This window comes from Amblyomma mixtum, chromosome 1 (assembly GCF_055824585.1).
Source record: "Amblyomma mixtum isolate Tamu chromosome 1, ASM5582458v1, whole genome shotgun sequence".
Taxonomy (NCBI): Eukaryota; Metazoa; Arthropoda; class Arachnida; order Ixodida; family Ixodidae; genus Amblyomma; species Amblyomma mixtum.
The window spans coordinates 227,135,241-227,153,167 of NC_143012.1; the positions used below are offsets into that span (position 1 = coordinate 227,135,241).

The 17,927-nt window shown below is 48.3% G+C and overlaps 1 protein-coding gene across 1 annotated transcript in view; it reads left to right on the forward strand.

Annotated features, from left to right (window-relative positions):
• The window catches only part of LOC149371087 (KICSTOR complex protein ITFG2-like), a 90,346-nt gene that overhangs the window by 39,805 nt on the left and 32,614 nt on the right, over nucleotides 1–17,927 (forward strand). The window contains exon 14 of the mRNA XM_089564558.1: nucleotides 4,369–4,517. Coding sequence (XP_089420684.1) covers nucleotides 4,369–4,421 — 53 coding nt within the window. The 3' untranslated portion in view covers nucleotides 4,422–4,517. The remainder of the gene's footprint in view (nucleotides 1–4,368; nucleotides 4,518–17,927) is intronic.

Here is a 17,927-nt window from a genome sequence, read left to right on the forward strand (position 1 = left end):
TTGGAACGCATTATTAAGGGTTGTCTGTGGATGGTTTCTGGTGATTAGTGTGTTTTTTAGCGAGTGGAGGTGTTTCAGGTAGTCATCGTCGTCGCTACATATTCTTCTTAGTCTCGTTGCCTGTCCTACGAATATACCTTGTTTGCAGTGTCTTGGATGATGGCTAGTGAAATCTAAGTATTGTTGTCGGTCAGTAGGCTTCCTGTAAAGTGTGGTTTTGAGCTTGCTATTTTCTAAATGGACAGTGGTGTCAAGGAAATTGACTTGCGTTTTCGAGGAGTTGAAGGTGAATTTAATGCTGGAGTGGCATGAATTGAAATGTGTGACGAATGCCTTCAGGGTCTCAGCCCCATGCTCCCATATCATGAAAATGTCGTCTATGTAACGCAGGTATATGAGTGGCTTTTTTAGAAATGAATTTAGAAGTTTAGATTCTAGTAGCCCCATAAAAATGTTCGCGTAGGTGGGTGCGAAGGGAGTGCCCATGCTTGTTCCAAATACTTGAAGGTAGTAAGAAGAATTGAATTCAAAGTAGTTGAGTGTTAGTACCAATTCAAGTAGCGTGAGGTACACTTCAGTTTCGTGGGGGGTGAGGACTTTGAGTTAGAATTTTTAAGAGTGCGTCGATACCTTCATTAATGGGAATATTTGTGTACAAAGCGGCGACGTCAAGTGTGACAAGTATGCTATCTGCTGGGATAATGGAAGCGTCATTCAGAGACTCTATTATGCGGAGAAAGTGCGGTGTATCCTCGACAAAGGAAGGGAGGTGGGTGGGAATATCTGCAAGATAGTTGTTCAGGAAAATTGATAAGTTCTCTGTGGGCGTGTTATTGTTTGAAACGATAGGTCTGCCGGGGATATCTGCGGTAAACAAGTCTTCTGCGGAAACCTTATGGATTTTGGGAAGTAGGTAAAAGCGTCCTGCCTGTTTGTTTAGCGGATTTAAGAAGTGGTAATCGGACTGCGTGATTAGTTCTCTTGATAGTAAGTTTGCCAGTTTGTTCAGAATCAATTTGCAGAACTCTGAAGTGGGATCTGAATCTAATTTCCTATAATGACAAGGGCTGTTAAGTTGCCTAAAAGCTTCTTTTTTGTATTTTTCGGCTGGCAGGATAACTATGCTACCTCCTTTGTCTGCAGGTTTAATGACTATATCGGTTCTAGAAGCTAAGTGGTTCAGAGTAGCCTGTTCCGTTGAGGTAACGTTTCTGCGTTTTCGAGCTTGCTTTGTTTAGTCTATAATTTCTTTCGAGACAGATTTAATGTACAAGTCTAATTCGGGACTCTGCTGCGCTTCCGGCGTCCACGTGCTTTCGGCTTTGAGAGGGATGGGATTAAGGCTGGCTACTGCAGTAGGGTGAGCACGTGTTGACCACGTGTTACAGAGGTTAGTTGGCAATCAAGCACCATTGTTTTTCTTAATGTTTTGGCTTCAGTTAAAGCTCCCAGGTAACAACTTTTACACCCCTAAGTGCCATATTCTATGGAGCTTTCATGACTTGAGATCAGCAGCAAATTTTATAGTTTTCTGATTTGCATTTCATGCTCATAGGCATACTACAGCAAAAATTTTAATAGCCGGGTATGCTGCGTGTTCACATTCTGTAGCTGTCGTGAGTAAATCTTACATTCAGGTGATGTTTTTCACTGAAGGCCTACCTATGGGACAATATGGTTGTTATTGTTTTAATGCAATTCAGAAGCCATTACACAAACCATTCAGATCTTTTTTCAGGCTGTCCTGATCGTGCATTGAACATCTTGGCATACAGCATGCAAAGAGACGAACGGCTGTCTGAGGCACAATGGTGACCCGTAGCAACCAAAAATTTGATCCCTTGTGCCTTTTTTTTTTTTTTTTTTAGAGAGAGCAGGTCACTAAGGATGAGCTTTATTGTATTCTGTCCAAATTGAAAGGGTGAGATGCAAGTAGCAGTGTTTAGGAGGAATGACAAGTGTGATGATGTCATGCCGTTTGCTTGCACAGATCCCTGTGATAAGTGTGGATGTACTGTCTTTGCCAAGAGTAACCAGACATGGCATTTGTTTCTTAGCCGTGTAGTGGAGCACTTATAGCACCCTTTAAAGCCTGACCCACATGGAGTGATTGTCTCGCGAAAAACCTGCAAACGGCCGCCCGGCGGCAGCTGCCGACCAGGCAGTGCTAGATACGTTTGCCCGGCGGTCAGCCGCTCACCGGAAGCGGCGAATGCGAGCTGTCAGCGCGGACCAATGAGGGCGCTCTCTTCCCGCATCTAGCTTCCGCCCGCGCACGGCGACAAACATGGCGGCGCCTTTCGAAGCCAGATCCCTCGCTTTGGACTCCTTGGACTGAATTCTCGTTGTTGCTGCCTCTTTCAGAGGGTTCACTGGCCGTAAATGGAGCACCGGTCTTTCGCTTCGTCTCACCTTGCCTATAAGAAAACGTATAAGTGATAAATTTGCTTTATTTTTTTATTTAGAGTGACAATTCTCCCACTTTTAGGCTTAAGAGGAGAGTCGGTTTGTTTCCAGTTATGGTTCCCGTCCTGGGAACCAGATGGCGCCACTATAGGCTGAGTTCATTTTTGCGTCTCTGCTAGCATACGCTGAACTAAAAGTGGGAATGCGCGTGCGCTTAGCGTACATAAGCATGCATACGCTTATGGTACGTTGACAGCGTAAATTTATGGTCTTTTCTCACTGTATCTGTGTACGCCGCAAGCGGCGACGTGGTGTAGAAAAGCGAGAAACAGCAGCGGCGCGGCGGTTCCGCCTCGCCCGGGCTTCGACAGATGAGAATAGGTACAGAGGGCAAAATGCTTGTCTAGAACGACAGAACTGTGTACTCCGCAGCTCCCAAAGCTGCCGCGACCAGGAAGGAACAAAATGACGATGAAGTCGTATCAGTTTAAATGCACATTCTTACGTCAAAACAACTTTTAACCAAATACTATCGCTAGATATCGGACTTTAAGCCCGAAACACACCCATAACGTGTTCTCGACAAGCGTTTTGCCCTCTGTACTAGTTTTTGCGGTGCACGGATCCGCTTTGGATTTTTGAACAAGTGTGAGTGCCTACTCTAGTCTACGGTCTGATAAATAAAGACAAAATTGATAAAATTGAAACAAATCTAAATAATAATTTGTTTCCTTTGCAGCCCTCTAATAAACAATGGCTTTAGAGTAAGTTAAAAAATTTTCTTTTGTTGTAGTTTACTAAGATTAAGGCCATGCCGTTGTTAGCAACACTGAAATCGAGACGGCTGCGGTCTGGCGGCGGTCGCCTGTTTTTCGCCGTATGTGGTTCAGCACGGCAACAGTGCGTCGGCGTTCCGCCGCGCCGCATGAAATTCGCAGCGTCTGTTCGCTCCATGTGGGTCGGCCTTAAGCTCTGAATTTCGTAAGGTAAGGAGAGCCCTTGCCCTCACCATTTCGAGACCTGTTTAGGGTTTACATGGCTGAGAACCAAAAGTCACTGATTGGTTATTTTTCACAAGGACAGTGGTTATGGTGTATTGCTTTAGTGAGGTGTGGTGTGGGGCTAGCTGATTTCAGTTTAATGCATGCAAGACACAGCAGGCACTAATTTCGGAATGGACAATATCTTGGCTGGGACCTGACAAATAGATATAGGCATGCTTGTGGGGACTGTGTACTAAAATAAAATTAAAGGACTGAAATTCGCTTGTAGACATGAATTTTTTTTTTTTCTAGTGTACATAGTGCTCATATGCATGCCTATCTTATGCAGTTCTCTTAGCTATGTCTCGACTGCAGGCACTGGGTAGGATTTCTGCAAATATGTTCAGGATTACTAACTACAGAGTTCCTATGTGAACACTGGCTCATTTCCATTAACCTCATTTGGTTGCGCTAATATACAGTTTTATCGTGATGCTATGAACCTCATGAGGACACGGAAAATATTTATATCAATTTGTGTCTTCAAATAACGAATGAAATCTTTGTGGTGACACGAAAGAAATGCAGTCATACGGGTTTGTTTTCCACTCAAAAGAATTCTAGACGTGTTCGCTTGCCGTAGCACAGATAGGATGTGTGATGTGGACCTCGGAGGTTTCTGGTGTGCATTTCGGTCTGCCCTGAAAAGGACACGCGAAAGAAATTTTTTTACAGGGGCTACCGATAAGGAACAACAAACTGTCTCAGAGAAGGTATATGTTGGATTGCAATATGTATAACGCCGTTGGTGGGTGGTGTCAAACATGTTTTATGGGAGCATGTACATTGTACTGTGCCTTGATTGGTTATGGGCGCTTTGAACGGAACTCCTAAAATCTAACAGACTTATAATGTCCTCTCGTGCTTGTTTCAAAGAGAGTCTTCTCCATATATTGTGCTGTTTCCCATTACTTTGCAGCCCATCCCATTGAGAGGGAGAGTTCCTGTGAAGAAGCTGAGGATGTCAGCTGAGGTGTCTTCATGACAGGCTTCCTGATGCACAGTGTTTTTCACCTCCCTGTGTTGGCCGAGGATGCACAGTCGTGGTCAAAAGATTACGGGATGCAGGTTCGCAGAAAAAATTTATTTCTGCGCCGTCAGGCAAGCCAGTCAACTTAAAGTATCAGTGCGTGACGGGGCATGCATACTGCATCTGCTGGAACAAATGCCATTAGACTGAATAGCAAGGCAATGCAGCAGTGTCTGTTTTTCTGGGCAGATACTGCGTCTTTACTCATAAAACATTCTCCTCCTTTTTATGTACATAGAAACCCTTTGCAGGTGGGAAGTCAAGTGAGGTAAGGGGCAGCCTTTCAACATTCTCATTCTTAAAGGGACACTGAGGAGAAATTGAAGTTGGCTTGTATCGACAGAATACCAGCTCCTGATTACAAAAACGCCACTCATACTGACAACAAAGCTCTTGTAACGTAGAAAAGAGCAAGAACCAAAATACAGGTATCGCCGCCACAGGCCAAACTCGCAAGTACAAGCGTCATGACGTCATATAACAAAACAGTGTTGCTAGAACCAATGGTTCTAGCAACGCTAGGACACGAGAAGCACAAATCACTGAGGCGCAGCCAATGCATGCGCAAATCTCCTTGACGTCGCCAGATGGCGCCACGTGCCGGGCAGCTACGCGCTCGCCTGAAGCATCGGGACCAATCAGCGCCTGCTCGCCGGCGTTAGGCGGGCTCCCGGTATTCCGCTAGCGGTATCAAGGTACACGGTATGCTAAAGGTGTCTATTTGCGAGAACTTCGTTGACGACTTCGAGAACGAGATCCATCGTAACGCTCGCAAAACGCCGGTGCAAACGTAAGCGAAGCGACTGTAGCGACGGCCGCAATAGCCGATAGATGCCTTCAACGTGCGGCCGGCGGTAGCTTTCTTTTTCGGCTGGCCGCACTGCTGGCAGCCAGAAATCACGGAGTCTGCATCACGTCATGTCACGTCATGTTTCACGTCACTTAGTCCTCTGTCGTCATAGCCGAATCCAAAGTTTGAATCACAGCGGCGGGAAAAACCTTTTCAACTTCGAATCCAAATTTCGTAGAAATAAATGCATCTTTCGCTGCCGGCCAAGTGGCAACAAAGCCATGACATGCCGAACTATCGGATTTTGCTATAAAAAATATATTAATAGTGCTCTCCTCAGTGTCCCTTTAAGTCAGTGCCCGTGTGTTGCAGTCATAGAAATTTTGCAGGGATTGTTATCAGCACTTTTTTTTTTTTGAGGAAGAATAGGAATGGCATTATTACAGCTGAAGAAAGGGCTATTCATACAGTCAGCTGAATATTTATTTTCATAATTGCACAGCTATATGGTGGTCGCCCGTGACCTTACTGGTGTAAAGTGGAAACCCTGAGAAATTGCTAGTAACCGTCATCACGTATTTTATCTAAAGAACAATTATGTTTATTGTATCAAAGCAACTTTCTTTTTGGCTGGTCACTGCTAATTCTGACTTGCTTCCGGACTAAGCCGAAGTTGCTGATAAGGTGTTTCTCTCTCTCTCTCTCTCTCTCAAATCTGCCAGCAAAATGTGCTGCCTGTACCGAATCAGTCAGCCAAACATACGTTCTCACTCACAGTTAAAAACAAAACAAGGTTCTGAGACAGCTAGGAGAATTTCCAACATGGCACTCGTGTTTGACAGGAAAATGATGCTGCGGCAATTGGTTGCAACTGAACTGCTCGTCATGTGAGATCTTCCTTTCACTCAAGCTCTGTTGATTACCTCTACACAGGCTAAACAGTGGAGCATGCATATGTGGTCAGTCAGGCATGAAATGTGCTCATGTAACAGGTGCACATTACAGCCATGCAAAAGTCATGTTGTCAATCCAATATTTTTGTTTTTTTTATTCTGGTCTTAAAAGGCACCACTGCCAAAACATACTATCAATAAAGTGATTGAACCTGAACGTGTTGTCTACCTGACTGCAGTGAATATCTGTCCTGTATACTTAAAGGTGCACTGAAGAGGAATCTCAAATTGTCTTTTTGCCGCGGGAACTCGATCTACACGTTCCGAGCATTCTTAGAAACTTCGATTTGTGGCCCTGTGTGGCCGATTTCCCTAATTAAATTGGATTAACGTCCGGTTCCCGCCTTTTTTTTTCGAATTCTCCCCGTACGGTGGGCGGAGTCGACCAACGCGTGGAGTGCCTTTCAGCCAGCTCCGTGGAGGCTTTGCTTGCGCTTTATTTTGTTTTTTAGGTTTCCGTGAATATATAGTTTCATTCGCAGATAATAAGCCGCAAAATAAGCCCGCAGAAATAAAAATACGCGCGGACTATTTGCTTCTACGGACTACTACGTATTACTCCGCAGACGGCAGAGCGGCAAGCCGCCACGGGACTGGGTGAAAGGCACTCCACGCATTGGTCGACTCCGCCCACCGTACAGGGGAGAATTAAAAAAAAGGCGGGAGCCGGATGTTAATTCGATTTAATTAGGGAAATCGGCCACACAGGGCAATAAATCGAAGTTTCTAAGTATGCTCGGAACGTTCAGATTGAGTTCCCACAGCAAAAAGACGCGTTCAGATTCCTCCTCACTGTACCTTTAAGTACATTTGAAACTCTTCACTGATGCAAAAGAAAGCACTCATGCCTTCTTTTAGGAGTTACACTAGTAGACATGTGTTGGTATAACTGCGTTATCAGCATCCTTTCAGTGCTCCCCTGTTCCATGCCAAGTGGGTCTCTAGCTAACTATCTAGATAGCTGTCTAGCAATGGCTAGATAGATAGATAGATGCTTGAGGTCATACCCTTCCTAGCACACTCCCAGTTGGCAGTGCTCTATGCAGCAGCCACTGACAGCCATTGGTTCTGGTGCCACCTCAGTGCTCTCAGTCAGCACACTAGCTAGTATATGTTGCACACTAGCACACTACCCCATACCAGCACACTCATTCCAAGTCTTCTGTTTCACATCGATGGATGCATGGATGGATGATAGGAGCGCCCCCTTTGAAACGGTGTGGTGGCAGGTGACACCATGCTCGGCTTTTTTTTTTTTCCTTACACATATATTTATTTAAGCAGCCCGTCCAACTTAATGGTATTATTTATAAATTCGCCATATACGCTTAAATATAATTTTTAATCTTGAATTTGTAACCTTATGTCACTGCTCTACTTTTGAGCCGCCTATCTTCCAGTTGCTTTTTGCTAATTTTCTACCATAGATTTCTTCACTTTACCGTTGTTATCTCCTAACTCCTAGGGCCTCAGGGAGAGTAACTGAGCCTGTATTGACATCCAGATGGATACTGCCACATTCTAGTTGAAGATATTCAGTTTTTTCTGTAGATTTACCACATACTGCACATTTGTCATCTTCTTCGTTAAATTTCTTTTTGTAGCTCCGCGCTCTAAGAGGTCTTGATATTGCTTGAGTAGTAAGGTGCTGCCTCTTGAGTCATCATCCCGACCGTGGCGGCCGAATTTCGATGAAGGCGAAATTCTAGAGGTCCGTGTACTGTGCGATGTCAGTGCACGTTCAAGAACCCCAGGTGGTCAAAATTTCTGGAGCCCTTCACTACGGCGTCCCTCATAGCCCGAGTTGCTTCGGGACGTTAAAACCCAATAAACCAAACCAAACCAATCTTGAGTCATCATAGAACAATTCCTGTACAGTTCCGCAGTCTGCTTCTTTTCCATTGAATTAATCCAGTTCTTACCTTCTGTGTTTTTTACGTCGTTTAAAGCTTTTATTTCTCAGTCCTTGTTTCCTGCATACTTGCTGGTTGGTTTCCTAGTTCTGTTCCACCAGTGAGAGTCAACGCTCTGAAGTCCCAACTGAACTTGTGCCCTGAGGCACAGAACCTCATTCCCAAACGTAAGCTCTGGCACCGTTATTCCTTTTCAAATAGCTCACGGGACTTCATACCCGTTGTACCACCATTCATTTCATTTCATTTTATTACCTTAAAGGCCCCAATGAGGGGTGTTACATAAGGGGTGGCAAGATAAAAAAAAAAAAAGAACAGTTATAATAACAGGAATTTTTTTTCCATTTTCAACAAACTCTGATGAGCACGTAATGATAGCAACGTTGTTTGGAAGGTTGTTCCTGTCTGCGACTGTGCGAGGAAAAAAGGAATTTGAAAATGTGACTTAAAGGAGAAGTCTTCACCAGTAATGCCCTATGCTTCATTACCGTGGCAACTCTTTGCCGCTTCGCCCTAACAGTCTGTTAGTGCTTTTCCATCTATTTCTGTCCGTTCACCCATCCCCCTAGATATTTCTATTCTGCCTCTCTGGGTATCTGACGGCTTTGTATTGTGAACACCTGATTAGTGGAACCATTGAAAATCATCAGACCTGATTTTATTGTGCTAACTTAGCCTATAGTCGGATACAATTTAAGAACGAAGCGACTTTTCCCCGTCAAAGGACCCTCCAGCCAATGGCGTGAGCCGATTCTCGTGACCCTGCTAGTGTGACAATGCAGGGAGTGGTAGATGGAAGGAGATAGTCCCCTCCCTCCATAGTCTGGGATAGTCCCCTCCCTCCATTGTGGCACCGCTCCCTGCAATGTCACCCGAGCAGGGTCATGAGAATCGGCCAACGCCATTGGCTGGAGGATGGTCGTTTGACGGGAAAAACCTCTTCGTTCTTAAGTTGTATCCGACTACAGAGAGTCTTCATCTGCGGAAGAATTAATCACAGTCTGCAAATCTTCCTGGCTATGCTTGTTTTTTTCTCTAAAAGTCAGACCTCCCGAAAAATCTGGACGTGCCCAAGACCGCAGCGATACTTCGAAATTTTATTTTCGAAATGTTGAAGTATTGCTTACAGTAGTGACAGTTAAACCTGTATGTCTGTTGAGGCACTGTTTAGATCATACGAGCTTGAACTCTCAGTGAGAACCGCATGTAAACATGGTAATGCGAACCCCTTTTGCAGGTTAAGGTGTTCGAAACTGGGTTTGCCCCCAAGAGGTTGCAGCAGGGTTTGCGGAGCATCCTCTAAGCACGCACACCTGGGGAAGCCGGGCGCCTGGCTTCATAATTCTTTGTTACTAAAGCACCATCTCTTGGTACTGCTGTGTACTCCACCGCTCTCTTTGTTCCAACTGCCACAACATGCCGGGCCCACTACGACACATCAAGCAGCTTTCAATTCTCCGTATGCATAGACTTTGTTAATTAGTGTCATTACTACCGTGATACCATTTAAGGCCCCATTACACACGTGTCTTACATTCTCAGGCAAAAGTTTTGAAAAGTGAAAAATTGTAAGACGCTGTTCATTCTTCTGATATATAGCAAAATCTTTCTCTTTAAGTGTTTCCGTCGATCGCATCGAACAGTTAAGACTGCCATAGAAAACCAATGAGGGGACACTTGTGATGATAGTAAAAACGTTCATATAGAACAAAAGATACAAGACTGCCGTCATTGATCTGCAGATGTAATGATTGTTATAGTGAAATCTTACATTATATGAAAAAATGGGTTCATAAACGGTTTCCCACTTTAAAATTCTTTCGTCAAGAGTTGTTGGGTATGGAAAATCCGGCGTTGGCATTGTGAGCGAAAAATCACGAGCATGACTCTGACAGGTAGTGCTCAGAGAGCTACCTAGAAGGCAATTGGGTCACCTAGGTCATGTGACCCTGCGGCATTATCGTAACCTGCCGAGCAGATAGTGTGCAAACTGCCCATCGTGGCAGGTGGCAATTAAATTAATGATCGGTCGATCAGGAAGAGCAACCCGGGCCTCACAAGTCCCGCCAGTGGCAGCACCTGCCATAGCAGGGCAGTGGCGCATCGCTTAACCGGTGCACCATTGCATCAGGAGGGGTGTGAGGACTCCCAGGGATCTATAGATGTAAAATAGACAATGACCTTCTGCATATATACGGGAATTAACCCATTACGGTGTTGCGTCACGCCCTTAAGGCGGAGCTTAAATGTCCTCTCCAATTTTTTGGTGTCGCTAATTGGTTAACTTAACTAGATGCTGTTGCCTGCTGTGTAGCCTACTCTGCGGTGAGAGGTGCTCTCATTAGGCCTCCTTTTATTGCTCTGAACCAAAGCTCTTCCATCATCGAGGGGTGTGCCCCGGCCCATGACCTAAGGGGCAGTGGTTCAAGTGCCAGCTTGACCCTTTTTCGTTTCAGCGCAATTGCTTCTCTTTCTTCGGAGACACTATGTAGTGGTAGTAGAATGATGTCACGACCTTGTAGACCAATTGCGACACCAAGGTGTTTGCAGAACGCCCGCTGTAATGCTGTCGCATTAAAATCTACAGCCCCAAGCAAAATTTCAGCTGGCTGTGCCGCAAACTGGTCAGTTCCTTTTTCTGAAACATGGGTTAATGACATCCTAGTTGAAATCAAGACGAAGAAATGCGCTTGGTCAGGGCATGTAATGCGAAGGCAAGATAAGCAATGGTACCAGAAGACTGGATTCCAAGGGGAGGGAAGCGTAGCAGGGGGCAGCAGAAAGTTAGGCGGGCGGATCAGATTAAGAAGTTTGCGAGGATAGGGTGGCCGCAACTGGCTCAGGAAAGGGTTAACTGGAGAGATATGGGAGAGGTCTTTGTCCTGGAGTGGGCGGAGTCAGTCTGGTGATGATGATGATTCTTTTCCTCAAAACCAATCTTTTGTTTTTCAAGGTGATGTTTACCTCCGACCAGGCATTTCTTTTGTGTGCCAGGCGCATCATCATCATAACTTTATATGAAGAACCGAGGAGTTTGGAGCACGCAGGTTCCCAGGGCCCCATACGGCCACACTGCAGTCAAGTGTTTATGATCCTTCGGTCCACAATGCTGGCAGCCTGATGGTAGCGATGGTCTGCACAACCGCGACCTCAGAGCGCAGCAGGATCTCCCATCCTCCGAGGTCTCGAGGTGCTCTATGCCCCGCGGGGGAGAATCCGTCGGGCAATGAGAAAGGAGATGGAGAGCAGAAGCGAGAGGTTCACGACGGAGTACAGGCTGAAGTGAGGAGAAGGATGTGAGAGTATGAGGAGAGGGAAGCGTGTGTGTTTATAATTTGCCCCACAGGGTTGCATGTCGATTGCAAAAGTCTGATTCACATGACAGTCCGTTAGCCCGCGGCCCACGCATCACGTGTTCATGCGTCACTAAAAACTGGCCTGCTATCCGATGACGTCAAGCGGATGCGACGGACCAAAAGCGCAGGTGACACGCTGGATGTACCACAGTTGCCAGATTATTTTTTCAGTGTTTGGCAATGCTGCTCGAACTGGTTTTTCCCCCCGACCCTTGACTGTGCGATTGAATGAAATAAAATCTTTATTGAACTGCAGAGGAAGTCCTGCGGAGCGGGTGCGGCCCTTTGTCCAATTCCTCAATGGCCTGAGCCGTCTTCCTTCCTTGACCAAACCGCGGGCCGACAGCGCGCCTGTCAGTGTGGTGACGCATGAACACGTGATGCGCGAGCCGCGGGCGAACGGACCGTCGTGTGAATCGGCCTTAAGGAACTTGTGCGAAAAGGGGGGGGGGGGGGGGGGGCGTAGTTGGCGCTTGGCCCTGGAGACCTGCGTCTGCTCGCTGAAAGTGTGCGCGCGCTCCTTCTGGAAACCCGAGTAGGAGACCGCCAGAGCCCCGTTTAGAGAACCTCGGGCTAAGTGGTTGGCGGCCTCGTTTTCAGAATTTCCGGAGTATGCAGGCACAAATGAGCTCCACATGACGGGGCGTGGGTGCAACGGACAAGTAAGAATTGATTTTTGAGGAAAGGAAACGGCGCAGTCATTGTCCGAGGGAAAGAAGAACGACAGAAAAAAATTCGGTGGGGCTTAGCTTGGTTAAGCCCGGTAATTGCGATGGTACAGCTGGTAGTGTAGCTGGTGGTGGTGCTTGTGGTTAGACTTGTGGTGATGCATCGGTTATACAATCCAAACCAATCCAATCCACTCCTATCCAATCAAATCCAAACCAATGTAATCTACTCTAATTTAATGTAATCCAATCAAATCCAATCTAATGCAATCAAGGTCAATGGTGGTCACCGCCGTGGCACGATGGTGGTCACCAGTCACCACCGCGGCTTCGCAAAGGCGTGAAAGTGCAAGTAGTATTGCTTTGGTGGTCACCGCCGAGGCACGATGGTGGTCACCGCCGCGACACGGCAAAGGCGTGAAAGTGCAAGTAGTATTGCTTTCGCAATAAAAGGTGGCGTAGTGGATGGCTCCGGAATAATTTCGACCGCCTGAGCCCCAGTGGAAATTATTCCGGAGCCATCCACTTTAACGTGCCCTTACATTGCACAGCACAAGAGCGCCTTTGCGTTTCACCTCCATCGAAACGCGGCCGCCGCGGCCGTGTTCGAACCCGGGAACTCCGGCTCGGTAGCTATGCTCCCTAACCACTGAGCCACTGTTCCGGGTAAACGGGTGAGTCCAGCAGGGAGGTGGACTCGGCCTCGTGCGAAATTTAGGATTGCAGTTTTGGAATCAGATAAAACATACCGGGCTTTTGTGTTGACGATGGCGAGGGCAACAGCGCCTTCCTCTGCAGCTTCGAGGGGGTGTCTGGCGGGAGTGTGTGTATATTAGTGGGGGGGGGGGGGGGGGGGATTCACCACGGCAGCCGCTGCCGTGATGCGAGATTAGTCGCGAGATCGCCCCTACTACCTGCGTAAGTCTCCGGAGGGTAGTGGTGCTCTTCCCGTCGCTCTGGTACATACTCACTATCCAGAAGGTTTCGATTTCTAGTACCGGTCTGGCATCCATTTTGATCACGATGCATGAGCGGAGAGAGGTGTGGCTCTTGGGACGGATGCAGAGCACTGACTGACTGACTGAAAAAACTTTATATTTAAAATATGTACAGGGAGCGAGTGGAGCGTGGCCGTCCCTTACAAACTAGGTGGGCTGCTCATGACAGGAGCCCATTGGCTGTAGCTGCTGCTTGGGCGCGCCCGACCAGGGCCTTTTGGCTCGCCAGGTCAGAGCAGCCGAGCAGGGCCGCCTCGCAGTCCTCCAGGGGAAGGTTGAGGATAGGGGGAAGGTGCGGGGTGGATTGGCATGCCCACACCATGTGGTAAAGGTCCGAAGACTTTTCCCTACAGCGCGGGCACTCCCCTGTGCACGCAGGGTCGAAATGTTTGATGACTGCCGGGCACAGCAGTGTTTTAGTATAAAGGCGAAGGAGTAAGCGTTCCTCCGCCTTCGTGAGGCCCTTGCAGGGCTTAGGAAAGATTGCATGGCCGAATTGGTAATATGTGATGATTTCCTTGAAGGTAAAAGCCGGATTGGGGTCGGAGTCCGCATCGGGGGGAGTCGAGGGCGATGCCCGGAGAGTGAGCGCGCGGGCAGCGGCGTCGGCCGCTTCGTTGCCCTCGAGACCCGTGTGCGCGTGAGTCCATACTATTGTGCGGGGCGCGGGAGCCCCGAGGTAATTGCTATTCTGAAGTATTTGGTATGCCAAATGGGGAATAAAGCCCCTTTCGATGTTCCTGCAGGCCCCTCGCGAGTCGGTACTGATGACCCGCGAGTCCTGATCTGCGGCGGCAAGCGCGATTGCTACCTCTTCCGCACGAGTAATGTCTTGTGCTTTGAACGTAAGGCTGTTCACTGCGATGTTTTGGTGGACGCACTTCGGACTTCTCTAGGGAACAAGAAATTCGTACGCTAACTCTAATTTTGGGTCATATTGGCGCTTGCTTGGAGGGTGTCCTCTATGGCGCCATCAATGCCATGGGTATAGTCCGTAGCTTGATGTCGCCATGATAGAGGGTATGTTTCAGGGGAGGAATGGCTGCCAGTTGTCGGGCTAGGCAGATGAGAGGGATGTTAAAAAGTTTGCTCGCAAAGCTCGGCTGCGCCTGCTTTTCCGCTGTGACGCAGCTTGTCTGCGAGCTATATCAGCCGATGATCCGACTTTGCTTGCCTTCGATTGGAAATCGTTTGCCGCGAGGGCCCGGCACGCTGTTCAGCCATGTCTAGCGACGCTTTGCCAGACAGACTTTTATTTTGTCCCTCTCTACCCTTATCATGTGATTCGGCGAGCGGTGGCAAGGCAAGGCGCGGGAGGCAGCCTCGAGCGAGGTACATGATCTGACGTTACAGCCACGTGATTTGGCGAGTGCTGGCGCAGGTGTTATTCAAGGTATAGTGCCTAGAATATACTATACTTAAGGCGAAGGAGGCAGCCGCGAGAATAGCTGCGGCGCGGTGGCGAGCGATGATGATGATAACAACTTTTATTTCCACCGGTGTAGGAGGCCTCCTACTCCCCGTCCCTGGCACGCAGGCCTAGGGGACTGGGGCCGGGACCTCCGCGACTAAAGACTGGCGAACATACATTGGCTCTTTGCGGCTTCAGACGCCAGGCGGACAGCTCGTTTCTGGTCGGCGGGGACCTCGCTTCGCAGAAGGGCCTCCCAGGCTGCTCTACTCTTAATAATTGTCCTCAGCACCCGAGGATCCAGGGTCTTGCCAAATTATGGGATCGAGGGTCCCCCTCGCTCCGCAGGTCTTACATTTATCATCTTTTTTTTATCTTCTAACTGGGTTTGAAATAACCAGACGGGATTTGCGAAATTTTCGGCCTGTTATCGTCGCAAGGCGATGGCCTCTGTATTGTTTAAGCTTGGATCTGGTGGTGGCATTAGACGCCTGCCTAACCTATAGTGCACAGCGATTTCCGCGTACGTTTTCAAACGTTCGTCCATCCCCTGGTAGTCGGGTGGCTCTACAGTCACCCGGAAGTAGAGATCTCGGGCTAACACGTGGGCCGCCTCGTTACCGGGGACAGATGTGTGTGCTGGGACCCAAAATTAAGGTGATCTTGCGATCAATTTTAGCTGCGGACAGAATTCGAGCCGTTTGTGGCGAGACCCTGCCTTTTCCGATGTTCCAGATTGCTGCTTTGCTGTCGCTAAGAATCAAACTAGCCTTGGTTCCAGCGCAAGCAAGCGCTATTGCGACCTCCTCGGCCGTAATGTTTCTACTCCTAATGGAGGCGGCGGCGACTGGTGCACCTCGGCCGTCGACCGAGGCGACCGCCGCCCTCGACCTGCCACTCGCTGCGTCCACGTAGGCAACCTCATCTGCCCTGAAATTCCCGGCCCTTTTAACCAGCGCCTCCGTCCTCATTCTCCCATCTTTCCCTGTGATATTCTGGGTGCTTGCGAGGGAGGGGGAACGATGATATTCTCGCGACATTGTGGCAGTAGGGCGACCTTGTTTCAAATGCCCCTATCTACTTTTCGGCCGACCCACTCTAAGATGGTCCGGCCCGTATTCGTTGTACTCAGTCTTTCGAGCTGGGTGATTCGCAACGCATCGGCGAGTTCGATCCAAGTGTTATGCACCCCCATTTCCAACAGGCCGTCTGTAGAGGTGGAGATAGGTAGGCCCAGCGCCCTCTCGACGCAACGCCTAATAATTGCGTCGATCTTATATTTCTCGTTTACCCTAATATCGAGGAACGGCGTGGCGTAGCATATTCGGCTAATAATGTACGCCTGCGTCAGTTTCAAGAGGCTACGTTCTTTGAGGCCCCTGCCCTTCAGCGCGACCCTCCTGAAGATCCCTGTTACTTGCGCAGCGTAGTTGCTGAGCTTTTTGATAGTTCCTTCATTATAACCGTCCTCTTGGATAAAAAGTCCGAGGATCCTGATGTGATTAACTTTCGGTACGGCTTTGCCCTCTACCTTAATTTCAAAATTCCAGTCGCGCTTGCACCGGAGCGCTTTCGGATTGTAAACGAAAAGTTCGGATTTCTGTGGCGAGCACACAAGGCCCCTTTCGGCCGCGTAGGACACTACAGTGTCTGCCGCCGCCTGCCGCTGCTCTTCTATGCTACCGTCACTACCACTGTTCAACCAGATGTTGATGTCATCTGCGTACAAACTAAATTTTAGGCCTTCTATATTCCTGAGTGTGGTCAGAAGGCCCCTCATCGCCACGTTAAAAAGGAAGGAGGAGAGCACCGAGCCCTGCGGCGTCCCTTACTTCCCAGGTAGACCGTGGGGGATTCTAAGTCCCGAAATTTTAGTTTTAGCGCCCTGTGTGACAGGAAATCCTCGATGTAATTATACGTCCTTTCGCCGACAACTATTTCCTGAAGCCCCGCAAGGATCGCCGCATGCTTAACATTGTCGAAGGCTTTGGTTAAATCTAAACCCAAAATTACCTTCGCGTATTTGGATCTCGAATTTATAATGTAATGTTGCAAGCGAAGCATCACGTCCTGCGTACACAAGCCCGGCCGGAATCCGACCATCTCGTGCGGCCACAGGTCGTTCTGCTCCATGAAGCGCGTCAGTCTATAGCCTGGATGACGCGTTCCATAAACTTTCCTACGCACGAAGTTAGGGAAATTGGTGTGAGTTTTAATCCGGGCGGTTTACTGGGTTTAGGGATTAGCACCACGTTTGCAGTTTTCCATTGCTGAGGGAGACGGCCGCCACTCCACACCTCCTGCATGTATTTCGTGAGAGCCGTTATGGACATGTCGTCCAGATTCCATAATAATTTGTTCGTAACCCCGTCTGGGTCGGGGGCCGGTCGCGTCTTTAAAGTCATTATTTCGGCCCTGACCTCCGCCTCCGTCATGGGCGCATCGAGAGTCTCGTTAGGAGGTCCCTTGTACTGCGGGAGGGGGAGGGATTTTGTGTCGCCGATGTAGGTGTTCACTAATTTTGCCGCGAGCTCCGCGTCCGTCCCCTCGAACGCGTGCCTGGCCTTCGCCAGTCTAGTTCACGATTGTGTTTTTGAGCTAGCAGGGTCCAGGAGATGTCGCAATAGGCCCCACGTCTTTGAAAGGCTCATGTTGCCTTCCATTTCATCACATCTACTACACCAGTGTAACCGTAAGTATAACCATAAGCTAAACCACGAGCATCGCCGCAGTTTTTCGCTTCGAGATATGCAGGCTTGAGCTTAGCTAGGCAACAGCCAATTTTTTATGCGTAGCATATTGCAAGCACTCAGTTCAGCCCGGCGCGGCCGGGCAGCCACCAAACCACGTGACGTGACGTAACGTTGTTTGGTGACGTCACGTCAACAAACCACGTGGGAAAAAAATATAAAAAAACAAAAAAAAAAGACGGCTGAGCATGGTGGCGGTTGCCACCGCCCCGTTTCAAAGGGGGCGCTCCTATCCATCCATCCATCCATCCATACGTCACGGAGGAAAAGCTGCCGAGAAAATCGAGTGCCGCCAAGCAATACCTCGCGCAAAAAGACCGCGCAATATGCAACGCATTCTTGGCTTAACCAAGCTAAGCCTGGGCATCTTTTTTTCACTCCTGCTTTCACTGCTACCTTCTTCCGTTCCCTCACGGCGAGGTTGAGGTGTCCACTGAGAAGTGGGACAGTTACTGCGTCATTTCCTTTACTAATAAACAACCACTAAAAAACTACCTCTAATGGTTGGTTTTCAGGAAATGAAAGCAACGGTAACAGGGATACGGAAGAAAGTAGACAACTGTTTTTTGACGTTACTGCTCTTGAACGATAAATATATTTTTAAAAAAA